The sequence below is a fragment of the Carassius gibelio genome, chromosome B20, assembly GCF_023724105.1.
Source record: "Carassius gibelio isolate Cgi1373 ecotype wild population from Czech Republic chromosome B20, carGib1.2-hapl.c, whole genome shotgun sequence".
Classification (NCBI taxonomy): Eukaryota; Metazoa; Chordata; class Actinopteri; order Cypriniformes; family Cyprinidae; genus Carassius; species Carassius gibelio.
Window position 1 is genome coordinate 22,433,046 of NC_068415.1, and position 16,398 is coordinate 22,449,443.

General features: G+C 36.7%; 1 protein-coding gene across 1 annotated transcript; it reads left to right on the forward strand.

The window, feature by feature from the left end:
- The first annotated feature begins 3,515 nt into the window (after positions 1–3,515).
- On the forward strand, positions 3,516–8,080 carry LOC127983931 (claudin-20-like). The gene is made up of 2 exons (XM_052586335.1): positions 3,516–4,640; positions 5,156–8,080. Exon 2 carries the CDS (start codon positions 5,283–5,285, stop codon positions 6,156–6,158), a length of 876 nt encoding a protein of 291 aa, XP_052442295.1. The 5' UTR covers positions 3,516–4,640; positions 5,156–5,282; the 3' UTR covers positions 6,159–8,080.
- Positions 8,081–16,398: the final 8,318 nt, after the last annotated feature.

The window sequence follows — 16,398 nt, forward strand, 5'->3', positions numbered from 1 at the left end:
ATGCATTCTCAATCGGGTTGAGATCAGGAGACTGACTTGGCCATTGCATAATAACCTTTTTACCTTCCAAATCTCCTGGTTTTTTTTGCAGTATGTTTTGGGTCACCATCCTTTTGTATAGACAGCCGCCCAATCAACTTTGCTCCATGTGTCCAAATATACATGGACCTAACTAACCACACTGCAACTTGTTAAAACCACCTAGGACACCTTACATTAGCAATCACACCAATGTGTGCCAAAAAAAAAAATCACTCAAAGTACCTTTTTGCGGTTTTCCACTGCATGGTACAGTTCGGTACGGTTCACAAAGTACCTGGTTCTTTATTTAGTACCACTTCGGTTGAAGTTCCAAGTGAACCGTACCGTTACTAAAACATGATGTGAAAACTCTGCTGATCAGGGATTGGCCGGAAAGAATCTTCACAACCTGCGTCACTGAACTTGCGATACAATCACAACAGAACCGCTAGATTTAAATCAGCACGGTCTGCGAAGGATCGAATGCAACAGTTTTTAACGCATCTTTTTTATCAACCCAATATGGCTGTTTTGTTGTCTGTTGATGAAGTACAGACGTTCCTCTCGTTGCTATCAGAGGAGCGGATCCAGCGAGAGCTTGAAGGGGCGACCTGAAAATTAAAAGGTTTTTGCGTGAGTTGCGGCAGTAGAGGTGGCGCAACAATAAAAACCGAGCCAAAACGTACCACGCAGTGGAAAAGCGCCATTTGCTACAACATACCTGTGTACTCAAACCCACTGTGAACACGGCAGCAATGGCACAGTGGCGTGTTAAAAAGAACACCTTGTGTCTGCACAATGTTGTGTTAAAAACCACTCAGACCACTTTAGAAACCACATAGCAACACCTCAAAAAAAAATCCAACACCTTTAGTTACCGCTTAATGTGCTAAAAACCCATTCAGATGAGCTCCATGCATTGTGATGCCAATTCACCTTTGCATGGGCAAGCAACACTCATGTTTTCTTTAGAAAGTATAGAAATAAAGTTGGACTGATTCTTTTTAAACCACTACAGTGATTTTAAGTTTGTCAGATGTCAAGTCAAATTATTTATGCACAAGCAGCTTTACAGAAAATCACGATGTTAATGCCAATACTATAAAAAGCAGTATAGTATATATTTTGCAATGATGCAAACATTTAATGAGTTGAGATTTTCTCTTTAATAAATACAGCTTAACCAGAGTGTGCTGTATGGATCTGGGTAAGATGTCTTAATCATCTTAAAGAATTTTGTAGGTCTATAAAACATTTTAGACATTTAAAGATCAGTCCAAACAAGGCAGCTTCTCATCTGATGGTAGGTGACAGTGACGGCAGCACTGACAGTGGTAAATGTGAATGAGCCTGTGACTGTGGAGGAGCAGTGATGGTGCAGGGCTGTGCAGATGTGCTTCCACCACCGGCTGGAACAAACAGCCCTCATTGTTTAACGACAGATATACAGTCTCTGTCTGTGCTACTGCTCTGTGGGCCGCTATTGTGAGATGCTCTTTCATTACTGACCCTGTTCACCTTGAATTCAAGATGTTTAAAAAGCTCTTAAAAACTCATTTAGGTTTATTAGTTGTATCAGATGTGATAAGAAGTAATTAGACAAGAAAATCAAACAGATTTGTATTAAATGTAAAGATTTATATAGGAATTCTGACAAATGTAAAGGCCCTTGCACGCTGAGTCAGATTTTATTTATTTTTTCCTATTTTTCATGCGAGGTCGTATTTATTTTTAACATGAAAAAATGTTTGACTCAGTGTGCAATGGCCTTTTCATTTACTGTATACTTACTCTACAAAGGAAAGCATAAAACACACACAATACAAACAAACAAACAAACACATTCTGGATAATCAAAGCCTTTCGACCCCATCAAACTTGGCGCAATGTGGCGTAAGTGTTTATGCTAGTTCGCTAGTTCACACAGTTCTCATTTTCCCATCCTGCGCCACGTTGTTTAAATAGCAAATGCATTTGAACCCATTTGTGCGCCCATGGATGTGCTGGTCTAAAAAATAGGTGTGTTTAGGTGCATTGTTGTGCGTTGCTATTTTGAGGAACTGAAAATAGACTGTGCCATAGACTAACACAAACCTGGTCCTATGTCTGGCCCGATATTTTTTATTTGTTACTTAAAGAGCATGTTAGTAATATGTGCCTATATGGCGGGTGCACAACCCACATACACTTTGCTTATTAAACATACAGGGACACACAGCAGCCCATAAACATTTTACAAATTTTTAAATTACTTTGCGCAATGTAAATAGCGAACAGGCCATGGCGCGAGCCCAACTGACTTTTAAAGGGGATAGGAGATGAGACAATTGGTTTACTGCATGTTACGCCCAAAAAACACCCATTACTCATTAAGAGAATAGGGACAATCCATTTAGACCATGCACCTGGGTGCTGACCATTTTCCCATCATGCAACTAGGAAAATTGAATTCGGACACACCTTGAGCTTTAGACCATGCCATTAAATCGTTATTATGCTGATGTGTTTTTTAACTGCACTTAAAAAGAATAATGAAAAATCAATAGGTAGCCTATATAGAGACCAAAATGAAAACGTTTGCCACTGCGCTATAGACTGAAAGGCTAAATTGAGAAAATGTATCAGCCATAAAAATATTAAACTAAACATGTTTTTTTTTGCATTATTTTATTAATAAAATAAAATATTTACAAACCAACTTAAATATTTTTCCCTCTGTGTATTGTTAGATAAATAATTGAAAAATAATTTAATGTATTATTTATTTTTATTTATTTATTTATAATTAATTTTTTTATATTGACATATACATAAAAGTTGACATATTTGTTTTAGTGTGCTTGTACAAGGAATATTTCATGACATGTCACCACCTAGATAAAAACATGCTAGAAGACAAATCTGTCACTGAGGTGAAGTCATGACAGATATTTTTGTTCACAACACTACAGATAAGAAACGTTCATCTTCTTTTTCAACAGCTGTTTTTTTTTTTAGCTTTAAAATTTCCAGTTTAAACTTTAATAAGCGTGTCGAAAATACAGATAATATAATGACCATAAAAATAAAAGAAGCAGTTATAAGCAGTAACAAGTAAGTTGTGGTGAGCGAAAAACATCCCCATGAGAAAAGTACATTTCCATTTTCTCATTCCCACGCCCTGCAAACAGCCAGAGGCTAAACATGCTGCTAGTACACATGCTCAGTCCTGTGACTCAAAAAGAGCACTGTGCATGTGCTTACAGACTCAGAACATTTCTAAACTAACCATCAATACAAAAGCATGAGTATGAGAAAGACTTCAATGATTTCTGCAGTGTCACGTTTACTACAAGGTGTCTGTTTGTTGAATACCAAAAATCTAAATGTCCCACTGTTTCTTTTTAAACATTTTTTTTTTGCCAGCAAAATTTTATTAAAAATTTAAATTCAGTGCATAACATTATAAACTTCTGTTGCTGAGCTCTGTGTACAGTATACACTGTGTTCAGATGTAAGGAATGAGACTAATAGTACAGTGACACACTGATTGTATTGTTTTGGAGGGTACACATATATAGTGCATAAAGTAATAATTTAGATTACTTTTTAATTTATATATTATGAGATACTGTAGTGTAGACATGATTCATCTACATGATTTGTCTCTGTCCACATGCAGTGACGTCCTAAAAAAAATATAAAAAAAGTAGGCTACAAAAAATTCATGGGCATTTCATGTAATTCCTTAATAATCCTCTTTCATGATATGATGCATTATGCAATGCTGCAATTTACTTACAAACTGAATACATTTCCCCTGCATTATATCATTGTTAGCATAAAATTGACACATTATAAATTGCAATTTTTTTACAGACAATAGATCTAATTTGTTATCAGATCTTTAAAAGCCAGTAGTGCAGTCTACCAATAGCACCAGAGAACCCAGTAGTAAGAGCACATACTACTAAATAACAACGCAGTGACCTCCAGCGATAAAACTGCTGCTGGTGTGAACGCCGCTTTGCACAAAACTTAAACAACATAAACGTTTAATTATAGGTTATTTTTGAAAAACTGTCTTAGTCCATTTAGCAGCTTTCTCTTACTGCGGCAGAAAGAGTGACAGAAGACGTGTTTCTTTGTAGCAGTCTTATATGCAATTTCCTCCGTTGCTACTTATCAAAAATGAATCACACCAGTGCAGCCATAGATAATTGCCTGCCACATGTAATAAGAATTGATTTCCAGCTGCACATTGGGGGTTTTTTTTATGGCGAAAAAAAGTATTTATTATTTTCATCACCTCTCCTTGCATTTTTCCTTGCATGACATTCCCTCTACTCTGTGTTCTGACTGAATGACCTTCAAGTGAGGAGTCCAGCGGTACAGTGATTACTGATCACATGGTGAAACATCCAGTCACTCACAACGGGAAGGTGTGGGGGTTCTTTTATAGGACATTGAAAAGCTTTTAGGCTTGTGCTGGGTTACCAAGGAGATGTTATTTGAAAAAGAAAGAGGCAGTTTTATAGTAGTTTTTGCTTGTTTTTTACAGCAATTCTCTTTTCTTTCCCTTTTCTTCAGCAGCTTGAGGAAATCTCTTCAGAACATCAGCATAGCGCACCAGTGAAAGGGTAAGTAAAGGTTTTTGTTTGTCCTGAAATGAATGAAACAGAATGCACTTGTCTTGATCAATTAACAAGATTCATCACCGTTTGAAGGACAACAAAAGACAGGAGTAATTTCCATTCCCCTTCTAATTTCCAAGCTGCCAAATGGTTTGCACTGATAAGAAGAAAAAATCAATTAACTCAGACAAAACAGTCCAGATAATTGGCTAAATTTCTACCTTGCAGCGGTTGTGTGCCATTTTTATGCATTCTTGTAACAGCATCACCATGCCAAAGGGTGTTTCTGCAGTGGTGGACTCAAAAAAAAAAAAAACAATTAGCGTTTCAACAACACTTCAAAGTCACTTCCCCCCAAAACGCTGACTGGTTCAGGGTGTGCTAAAACATAATTGTCCCAAATAAGGATAGGGTGGGAAAAAATTACAGCTTTCCCTTCCAGTCATCAGACCCCGTGCCTCATCTGTCAGACCGTCACGCTTGTTCGCTCAGTTCAATTCTCATTCCGTTTTTTATCGCAGCAGCCTTGCGGAGCCAATGCGGAGAAATTATCTGCTGTCAGGTCCTGCGCCGGGCTGATAGGGAAACGCAGCACATCGAGGGCCACTGCAAGGTGAGAGGGACGGCCGCAGGGGGAAGGGACCGAAGATGCCATCCTCCACCATGCAAATGTTTGCCTTCATTCTGGCTGTACTGGGAGTCGTGAGTGCCACGGTGGCCACACTGCTTCCCAACTGGAAGGTGAGCGCAGATGTGGGCTCCAACATCATGACTGCCATCTCGCAGATGCAGGGGCTGTGGATGGACTGCACCTGGTACAGCACCGGAGTCTTCAGCTGCTCGCTTAAGTCCTCGGTGCTGGCGTTGCCGGCTTATCTCCAGACTGCACGCACCACTATGGTGCTTTCCTGCATGATGGCGACAATGGGACTCTGTCTGGCCGCCCTAGGGCTGAAATGTACTCGCTGGGGTGGCAGCTATCGCTCTAAGGGACATACAGCGATTTCCGCAGGGGCTTGCTTCGTCATAGCAGGGGTCCTGTGTCTGGTGCCCGCATCCTGGTTCACCAATGAGGTCATCACTACGTTTATGGACTCCAAAGTGCCCAAAAGCAGCAAGTACGAACCAGGTACGGCGGTGTATGTGGCATTTGTGTCGGCAGGATTCCTTTTAGCCGCAGGCGTGATATTTTGCTTATCATGCACTGGAAGAAGAGGCGGTCCATTGGATTTGGGCTCGTCCCACCCCGACAAGCCAAAACAGCAGAAGCTGCGCCAGGAGCAGCCGACCCGCAACCAACAGAAACAGCAGCACCGCGAACAGCACAGTCAGACCGAACCACTGGAACAAGAGCAGTCACATCGAGAGAAACTACACCAGGAAAAGCTACAAGCGGACGATCGTCAGCAAGAGAAGTCGGTGCTGGACAGGTTAAACCTGGAGAAGGACAAGCAATACCACTCTCCATCCAGAACCCGAAATCAAGACGCCAAGGCTGTCTATTGTCTGCACGACTACGTGTAAACAGCAATCGAGTATTTAGAGTGTACTTGCTTAACAAACTGCCTTTCTTTGTGAGCGGCAAAAAGAGGAGGGGAAAAGCAGTGGAGCAGCGAGAGGAATAATGACTTTGATGCCGTTATCAACCCTTCTCATCTGTGCTTTCACTCACAGCAAGGTATTTCCAAAGCCCCGGATCAGACAAAGTAAGGATTGCGAATCCCCGGGTTCATGGTTTTTATTGCAACTGCAAGTAAAAAAGGGGGCCAAATGGTGACGTCATCATAAAAATGCAACATAAGAAAGGGGAATTTCTTAAGATATTAATGTAAGGAAAGTTCTGAAGGTGCATTGGCTTGATAAAACAAACAAAAGCATTTTATAGTTGTCCCATCATTAAACTAAAACGCAAATTCTCAAGAGCAATTTTATCAGCCTTTTGATAACTGGAAAACCATGTGAGATTGGGAAGTTTTAATTCAGAAGCTTGTAGATGATAGGCAGTATGTGCATGCTGTTTTTAGATAATGCTGTTAATAATGCAGCAGAAAAAGCTTTTTTTGTGCCAGTTGTGAACGGGATAATCAAGCTTGCACCTGAGGACGCTTCACCCCATCAGCTGTCCATTAAATGGTGCGTGTCCTTCAGAAAAGGGATTTTGACATGTCCAGTCCATATTTTTCAAATAATGGTGATGGGGGGAGGCACAGCGCCAGAGATCGTCTGAGGTAATGATGCTCTTTGCTTTTCCATTAGGTTCGCTACGGATGGGTGCACAGTGCTCATTTATTGCGAGCAGGCACAGATACACACACACACACATAAGCTTTCCTTCCCTCCCTCGTACTCCTGCTAGAAGGGTGAAGGGGGCTTGCACCCAATCATCATGATGCTGTGCATCAGTGAGTCGTGCCTGCAGGAAGTGCAGTCGGTCCGGTTCTAGGGCAAACAGGACGCAGTAACACGCTGTTCACACTTTTGTCGAAAAGTAGAAACAAGGTGACAGAAATTTCAGCGATGGCTTCAGACTCCCCCGCTGGGCAACAATTACACCTTTGGTCTGCATCTCAATTCACTCAAACCATCTGCAGTGTTTTCTGATCGCTAAGCTTTTTTCACTTACAGTCAAGCCGAGGAATGTATTTTTTCAGAGAGTCAGTAAATGCTGACAGCAATGTTTGATATAATGTACCTCATCTGACTCGGTCTAATGCTAAGTGTCATTGTGTGTGCTGTTTCTGTTGTAACGATGGTCAAGGGCTCTTATTGTCTCCTGAGGAATGCCACAACAAGACTCTCTGTGCCTTTCATTTCTGTCTCACAAATAAGCACACATACTGCTCTTTGTGTTTGATACGCATGTACAGAATGCTTTAGAAACTGAAACAATGGTTGAAAGTGACAATGAAAGAGAGCAACAAGACCATTTTTTAAACAAAGTGCAAATGGTCCATGTCTTGTACATGTGCTGTAAGCTTGATATAGTTATTGGGGTCCAAAAATCCAAGACCAATGGTGAAAATTACGTTGTTTCGCATTATTTTCTAAATTAATATATTTTCCATTATAAATTAAATCAAATTATATCAACAAATTATACCATCATAACAACTTAAGTGTAAATTTGAATGTCTGATCACGTATCACTTATTTATAAATAGTGAAGAATAAATATTCCTTCCCTGGTTTTTTGTTCTGATGTTTAATATTTTTATTTTCAATAAAAAAAAAAAAATCTCAAAATTCCATTATGGTCTCAGACTTTTGAACTGTACTGTAAACAGTTGGCTATGTTCACAATGAAGTTGAATGTTGCCCAAATCTTATTTTGATCATGTGACATATGGGTTTTTCTTATTAATATAGTCATTGTATAACTATGACATCGATTCAGACATCTTCAACTCCTCTCTTGCATATTTTTGTATGTAAATGGTATTTTTATCCTCCCCCCCATATATATATATATATATATATTAGCTATTTTGATGTTAATAGAAATCAAAACTCTTCTAATGTCCTATAAAATTAGCAAAATATTATTTTTAATCTATATTATAAAATGTGTTGATGTTATGATGAACATGCCAGGTTTTCCAGTGTTTTCCATAGGAGTCACCTATTCAGTCCAGGTCACATGCAAAAAGTAATGTGGACAACTGCACAAAAATGAAAAATTGGGTTTGGTTTGTTGTGTGAATGTAGCTCCAGGAGTGTGTCTATATCAGCACATGTACATTATTTTTGAGAGATAAAGATGGAGAAATACTAATGACGGAGAAGACTCTTCATCATGACACAGCGATTGTTGACTACATTGAATGTTGCTGTGTGTTAATTTGTCATTTTGAATTTTCTATTTTGGCTTGACAGAAGGGCTTCATTTAGTGGATTTATAAACTGATGCATGGCCAGTAATGATGTGAAACTATCAAATCCAATTAAAGCACATGCCTGTACACTGCAGCAGAACATGTATGTTTGTTTGACTCTGGGATACACAAGTGTAACACTCTGTTCTCTAATTTCTGCCCTTTCTGAGCTAATGCTCACATCAATTACTTTTTGTACAACTGGCTCCTCTATTTCACATCATTCCCTCTCTTTGTTGTGAGTTCGTGATCTGACCTCAAACGCCTCTTCATAATGGGGGTGTGTGGTACGAGGTGTCTTGGTTGACTGTGTCGGCCAGGAGTCAGGCCTGTCCAAATGAGAATCTGCATACACCTCCGTGAGTGAATCGAAGCATCAAATAAGCTCCATTTACACAGCTGACTGCCCATCACACAGCGCAGCCACTTTTACACTCAGCATTCATCATTAAGCCAGGCACACTTCACACACCACACACTAAGGTTAAATCAGCGGTCATATTCATCTGCTACTTTACATGTGCTTTGTTTACACAGATGGAGACATTGTTTATTCTCGATCACGACACTGAAAATGATTCTACAATTCAAATGCTCAGAGTAAGAGACTCATCTCAAGAACAGAAGCTGTGCCGCATTGTGTTCATGAGCTCGTGGGATCAGCAACAGTGACATATTCATGTTCCTAATCTATGTCTTTATTCTTCTTACATGGCAATTTCCATGAATGAGATCCATCCAATTTCAATGTTTCATACTTAAAAAGATCACAAGAAATCAGCATTTACTGTTACTCTTCAAAGTCACATACTGTATCTCATTTTTGATCACATTTTTTATAAGTTACTGCAACTCTAATATATATATATATATATATATATATATATATATATATATATATATATATTTATTTGTTTAGTTTTTTTTAGGCTTTATTTTTTGCTTAATTTAAAAATCTATATTCACCTGATTTAAGCAACCCATGCTTACTTACTATTTCTTACACACGCACACACACACACACACACACACACACACACACGCACAAGCACACAAACCCGGGTTCGTACAGATACTGTATAATGAAATTCCAGGACTTTCCAGGACTTTTCAAGCACTATTTTGGGGATTTTCAAGGACTACAATCAGAGGTCTCACTTATCAAACATATACTTTATTTACTTTAAATTCTAAAAAAGGAAAATAGATGAATAAAAATTAAACAAGATGGTACAAATAAGGTACAGCACATTAAAGTATTCAATGACTGTGGCAACTCTAAGTATGAGAACATGAAAGTCACGGTACTCTGTGCATTAAAAGAGCACATCCAAAGAGGACATAAACTTCTTATTCAGTTCTCTTCTCCAGATGTTCCACAAGGTTTACGGTTCTGCAAAAGATGTACAAATAAAATTACACCAAATTTATTCAGTCATGGCAATCTAGCAAGCATGCAGTGTTGGTTGTAACAGTTACAAAGTAATTATTTAAATTTATTCTAATGACTTGCTTGCACTAAAACTATTGTTTATATTGTAAAAATTGTTTATCACTCAAATTGCAGATACAGGGTATTCAAAATACAGTATACAACTTATTACATAATGTATATTAAAGTTACTTCGAGCACAAAAAAATCTTTGTGAAATGCATACGTTTTAATGTTGTAGAAAAAAAAAACGTAAAAGTTTTAACTGTGACATGGTCATGACAAATACATTTATTAAAATATAGATTTATCCTTATTAAAGCTTCAAATGTTATTCAATCATGAGCAGCAAGTGATTTTCTCTTTTTCTTTTGATTAACATTGAGACTGACAGCAGTGGGTTTATTAGACAGCTGTCTCTTTAAGACCTGACGCACATTTCGCGGATCTGACACAAATCCGGTTTTCTTCCAGCTCTTGACCTTCATTTAAGTCTTTGAAACTCATTTAAGACTGTGCTTGTGAGGATACTCCCCAAAATTGTCATTTTGACAATTTTATGTTTCGTCCTCAGGTAATCAATGCGGTACTGGTGCGCACTGTCTGAGGAGAAGCGGCCTTTCTCTCGGTGTACGTGTGAGCAGCAAAGAATGCCTCTTCAGACAGCGCTTCTTCAGAACCGAATTGATTTCTACTTTGGCTCTTATCGCGCTTGAAAAACACTTGAATGAGAGCATGATCATATGCTATAACCAAACCAAAGAGTGCCAGAAAAAAACGGATGGTGCTTTACTTAAACTGAAAATATTAATCACAAAAATAAAATGCTTACCTGTTGCACTGTGACTGTTGGGGTGAAATATTCTCGGACGGATGGTGGTCCAGTGCGTGCAACTGCACTGACATGACGCTCCCCTTGCATGTGACTCTTCAGTGCCGATTCGCCCATGTTTGAAATCTCGAGGGATTTGCGGCATATTTTACAATGTGCACGATGCACACTTTTAGGGTCTTCAAGAAGCCAATTTTTATATGGCTCCTTTTCCAGCCAAGCTGGATTAAATTTACACTTCCCCGGCATTTCTTCGTCTTACTCTTTACCATTTCGTAAATGTGCTCCAGGTAAGTGATGTCAGAACGAGCGAGTTAACGTATAAGGCGGGTAGAAGGAGGGGGATGGGCTGAGGTGTTAATTTTGAGCGTTAATTTTGTTTTATAGAAAAAAAAATATACACTTCAAAATTGCTTTGTAAATTCATAAATATTGCCTTTAAATAATTCAAGCACTTTTCAATTACCTCGTCATTAATATGACTGTTTTCAAGGGTTTTCCAGGACTTAAATTTCAAAAAGTCAAATTCAAGTACTTCAAGCACTTTAAGCACCTTGTACGAACCCTGACAAACACACACACTATATAAACTATTCTTAGTGTGTATTGAATATGATACAGCACATATTTTTTTATTTAAATCATCATTTTACTGCATTGTACCATTATGCTCACAGCAATAAAAGTGATCATCAAATTATTTAATAATTAAATGAATGAAAATGTAAAAAGATTTTGAAGTGATATTTATAGTGCCATTTGTTCATACATGCATCCTGCTCTGTTATTATTCAAATCTTGTTGTTTTCATTGTTTTATATAAACCTGCATGCATACCATCAAAGCCAAAGGTTCCTTTATGAAAAAAATTATAAATGCAAAGAAAAAAAGGGTTAAGATCAGTAAATTATCACAAATTACCACATTACAACAAAGATGTGAAGAAAAAAAAACATTTGTTTTTATGTCTAAATGTTTGATTGAAACATCAATAGCTCAATCAGTAGTTTAATTGCTGAACTGATTGAATTATTGAATTATCGATTTATTTATTGGCCATTTATAGTATTTTTTTAGGCCAACCAGCTTGAACCTAAACAAAGCAAACACAAGTTATCAAGCAGTGGAGCTCTGCCGCTGGCGAGCCTCCTGAAGCGCTGTTATTTCAGACGGGCTGCATATGAGCGGTGCTCCAGCGAGGCTGAACACAAAGGCTTCTCCATCTGTCTCCCATAATCAGCTAAATGATCGAGCACATTTAAAAGGGGTCACTTTGCAGGTGTGCCATGTTGAAGTGGTGTATTTTTAGAGCTCAACTTGACATGATGACAAATGGAGTTTGACTTCCCTGCAGGCAATAACAGAATCAATTCCTGCGTGTATTCTGCCACCATGTGACAGTTTTCCCTCCGTTTTCATCTATTGCTTTAATGTTATGGGCAGCAACTAACACCAAAAACTAAAACAGAGGAGAATGAGTCTAGAACAGAAATGATGCTTAGAACTAGTATTTGAAACCAACATTAATAAAAAGTGACACCTCTTATATAAAATATAACTGACTACATACAGTGCACGTGTATGTCTCCAACACGTGTTTTTGCTGGAAACCAGGTTGTTTCAGCCAATAACTTATTTTTTTTCCCCTCAAAAATTAAGCCATGCGGGTACAAGTGCTTACAGTCAGTACACTGAAGCTGTAAATGGTTCATTAAATCAGTAAGGAAGAGAAGACAGACCATGAAGCATCGATACTTTCAAGAGGATTAATTACTCATTTTATTCTCAAAAGCTGAAAACAAAATCTGGATGGTATTGTTTAAAATATACAATGTTCATGCTGTATCTATTATATAATAATTCCTGTAAAAGTAACGGTGTGGAATAGGATGCATTATTATGATTTAAGAATTATGGTCACTAATAATGTTAGGGGATCCTGCAGTCTCAAGACTTGCAAGCCTAGTGAAAAATAAATACAGATGTATTTGAAATACATTTATTTCATGCTAAGTATATTATTACATATTACATATTTATTATATATATTATATATATTACATGTTACATATTTATATAAGCAATAAAAATACCCTGCAATTAGTAAATTGGAACAACTAAAATTAATGCACTTTAATTGTAGTGTTGAAGTCAACCTAAAGATATACTGAAGTATATTTCATTGTGCTAAAATGCAAGTGTACTTCAGATAGGCAACTCTTTAAATATCTCGCATTTTATAGGCCACTATTATTCAAAGATCGTACAATACTCATCAATAGTCATATTACAACACATTCATATTAAGCGATTTTTCAGTAAATGTTAATGGATTTAAACTATACTTAGTATGAATTAAATTAAATTTGTCCACCTTTTTGCTTAGTAGACGGTAAGCAGCGCCATGATAGATTTTAACTTCTGTTTGGGTGATCTCATGTTCAGAAATACATGTTAAAACGGGGTAAAAATCATAGACTGAATTTAAAATTTTCCATTTAACTAAATATAGTTGTTGGCTGCCACAGTACGGGAATAAGCGTAAGGATTTCCTGTAAAATACTATTTTTTGCGCCGTATGCATGACTTGCAGATCTTAAGTTAAAATTGTGTGAAATAATAAAATAATGTGATGAAACTATGGTGCCATGTGCTTTTTAAAATTCATAGGTTTAACATCATATTATTGGCTTGGTTTCCAGTCTGGAGATACTTCCATGCTCAGAAAAAGGTGGATATACTTTTTATAACTTTTTTCTAGAGGAGCAATTTAGAATGACATTTATTTTAAAGAAAACCTGTGATATTATCGGCGTTAACAATCTAAAACATGACATTTCTAAAATTGTTTTGTTGAGGAAATAATGGTAAATTAAATATTAGGAAATTAATATAAAATATTGTTATAAATAATAAATGAACTAATAAAACTAAATGGTAAAAATAAAGTGCATCACATGCAAAGAATGCAATGACTGTGGCAACTTTAACTTTTGAAAGGAAACTATGGCAAAGTTATCCTTTTCTTTTCAAAACGGATTTATTTTTTCATGAATATATGATTGACCTAAAAATGAAATGCTATGTCATACACTTGAAAAATTATGAGCTTTATCATGCTCATACACACTAGGGGGGTGACAATACACTTAGCAAAATGCAGATACTTGGTTCACTAGAAAAAGACAATGTTTTAATACTTCAAGAAACTTTCAAATGACAAAATATTTGTCTTTTAATCACAAAAAGTAAAACAATGCAGTTGTATTTTGAAATGTTTTAACTAATCTAGTGCTTAACTAATGCTTATTTTGCTAATCAAGTAATCTGATTCTTTTGACAAGTGAGCAATCTGATATTTTTTTGTAATACAAATAAAGTGGAAAAAAGACTTTAATATAACTATATTTATAAAGTAACAACGAGGCAATAATAATTGGCCTCGAATAAAACAGTTTCAAAACTAAGTAGGCCACATGGTTTTATTGAACAACACTGTAATATAACAAATAACTGCAGATGGCACCACAGCCTGGTGATGTTTCATGTGATTCCTAGACCTTTAAATTCATTTAATTTTAATATTTGGCTTCATGCTAAGTCAGAAACTTTTGCTTTGAAATCACGATGTACAATAAATTGCATATTTAGAAATATGTTGATGTATTCTCCTGTGTTTGCATTGGTTTAAATGATTTACATTACAAATCAAGTGAGTTTTCCCAGATGAAGACTTCAGAGGAAGAGTTTAGCCCCTTTCACACATACGGTCTTTACTAGTAAATTATCGTCATAAGAGATCATGTGTGAACAGGACTTTAAAAAAATATGGCGATCATATTGTTTTTATGGAGATGAAGTGATTACTCTGAGCAGATAACAAAGCTCCACTGCTTTTTAAATAGCTTTTTTTCTACGTAAATATGACGCTAGATGGAAATCTCAGATCATCTTACCCTACTTAAAAGGGTTTTCCTTGACAAAGTTGACCTTGCAAGTACAAGAGAAGATGTACCTTCAGTCTCGTGTAACTTGTTTCTTGATCAATCTTGCTTCAAGACTGTACTGTGTGCAGATGAATCCACTAGAGGACGTAACTGACTGTGATCTTCAGTTCACTGTGAACATGACAAACTACATCAAGACCAATAACCAAAAATATCAGCATGTTTACTTTCTACTGCTGATAAAGCTTTCTGATTAAAAAAAATAACAACAACAGATACTTAGTTTCAGATGAGTTTACATTAAGACCAATAAATCAAACTCAAGAACTATTTGATAACTTAATTATATGTCTCTTTTGTCGATAAAATTTAAACAAAAATTACATTATATTAAGTAAGTGATGCCTGTTTGTGGGCATTTAATGTTACATATATTGTTAAAAGGCACTCTTAAGAAACTGTAAACCATTTTAATTTTTAATAAATGTTTGTTTTAATCAGAATATTAACCAACATCACTGTTCATTAGCATTTAAATGGATTATATGAAAAACCTAACGCTAACTGAACCTGCTTCCACTGACGTATTGTGATATTAAGTATTTAATAAAACTATTGTGTTTACGGTGTGTGTGTTTTTTCTTCTTTTTTATAATTTAGGACAACATGCAGAATTTTCACTTATTCTCTCTTCAAACCTGTTACCGTCACAGTCTGTTGTTTTGAACTGTGACTTTTCCTATAGAGTGAAATAACCTAAGCTATCTTGATGCCTAAGATGTTGTCACTGTTTTAAAATCACTGTATACTGTATATATTGTAAAACAGTAAACTAGCTCAACAAATCTACTGAGAGGTCATTTATTTTTTCTTGGAGATTTCAGAGAACACTATAAACCCCAGAGAAAATATCATAAGACAGAGAGGAGAAAACTAAAAACACACGAGGATATCAGGCTATTTCTATGCATGATTACATACCTGGCCCATACATCATCCGTCAGTACAGTCAGAACTGCTTTATTGTCTGTTCATTATTTCTGTTTTGGATAATTTTCTGTTTTTCTATTCATATATATGACCCTGGACAACAAAACCAGTCACAGGTAGCACTGGTATATTTAACAATAGCCAACAAAACATTGTATTGGTCAAAATTATAGATTTTTCTTTTATGCCAAAAATCATTAGTATATTAAGTAAAGATCATGTTCCATGAAGATATTTTTCCAAATTTCCTATCGTAAATATATCAAAACGTAATATTTTATTAGTAATATGCATTGCTAAGAACTTCAAATTTAAAGGGGGGGTGAAATGCTATTTCATGCATACTGAGTTTTTTACACTGTTAAAGAGTTGGATTCCCATGATAAACATGGACAAAGTTTCAAAAATTAAGTTGTACGTTTGCAGGAGTATTTTTGTTCCCAAAATGCTCCTTCCGTTTGTCACAAGTTTCTGAAAGTTTTTTTTGAAGTATGGCGCTGTGTGACGTTAGATGGAGCAGAATTTCCTTATATGGGTCCTGAGGCACTTCTGCCGGAAGAGTGCGCGCTCCCGTATAGCAGAGCACTGAGAGCACAACAGACTTCACTGATCAGAGCGAGAGCATCGCGAAATGTCACAAAAGAAGTGTGTTTTAGGTTGCCAGGGCAAGACAACCCTGCAGATTACCAAA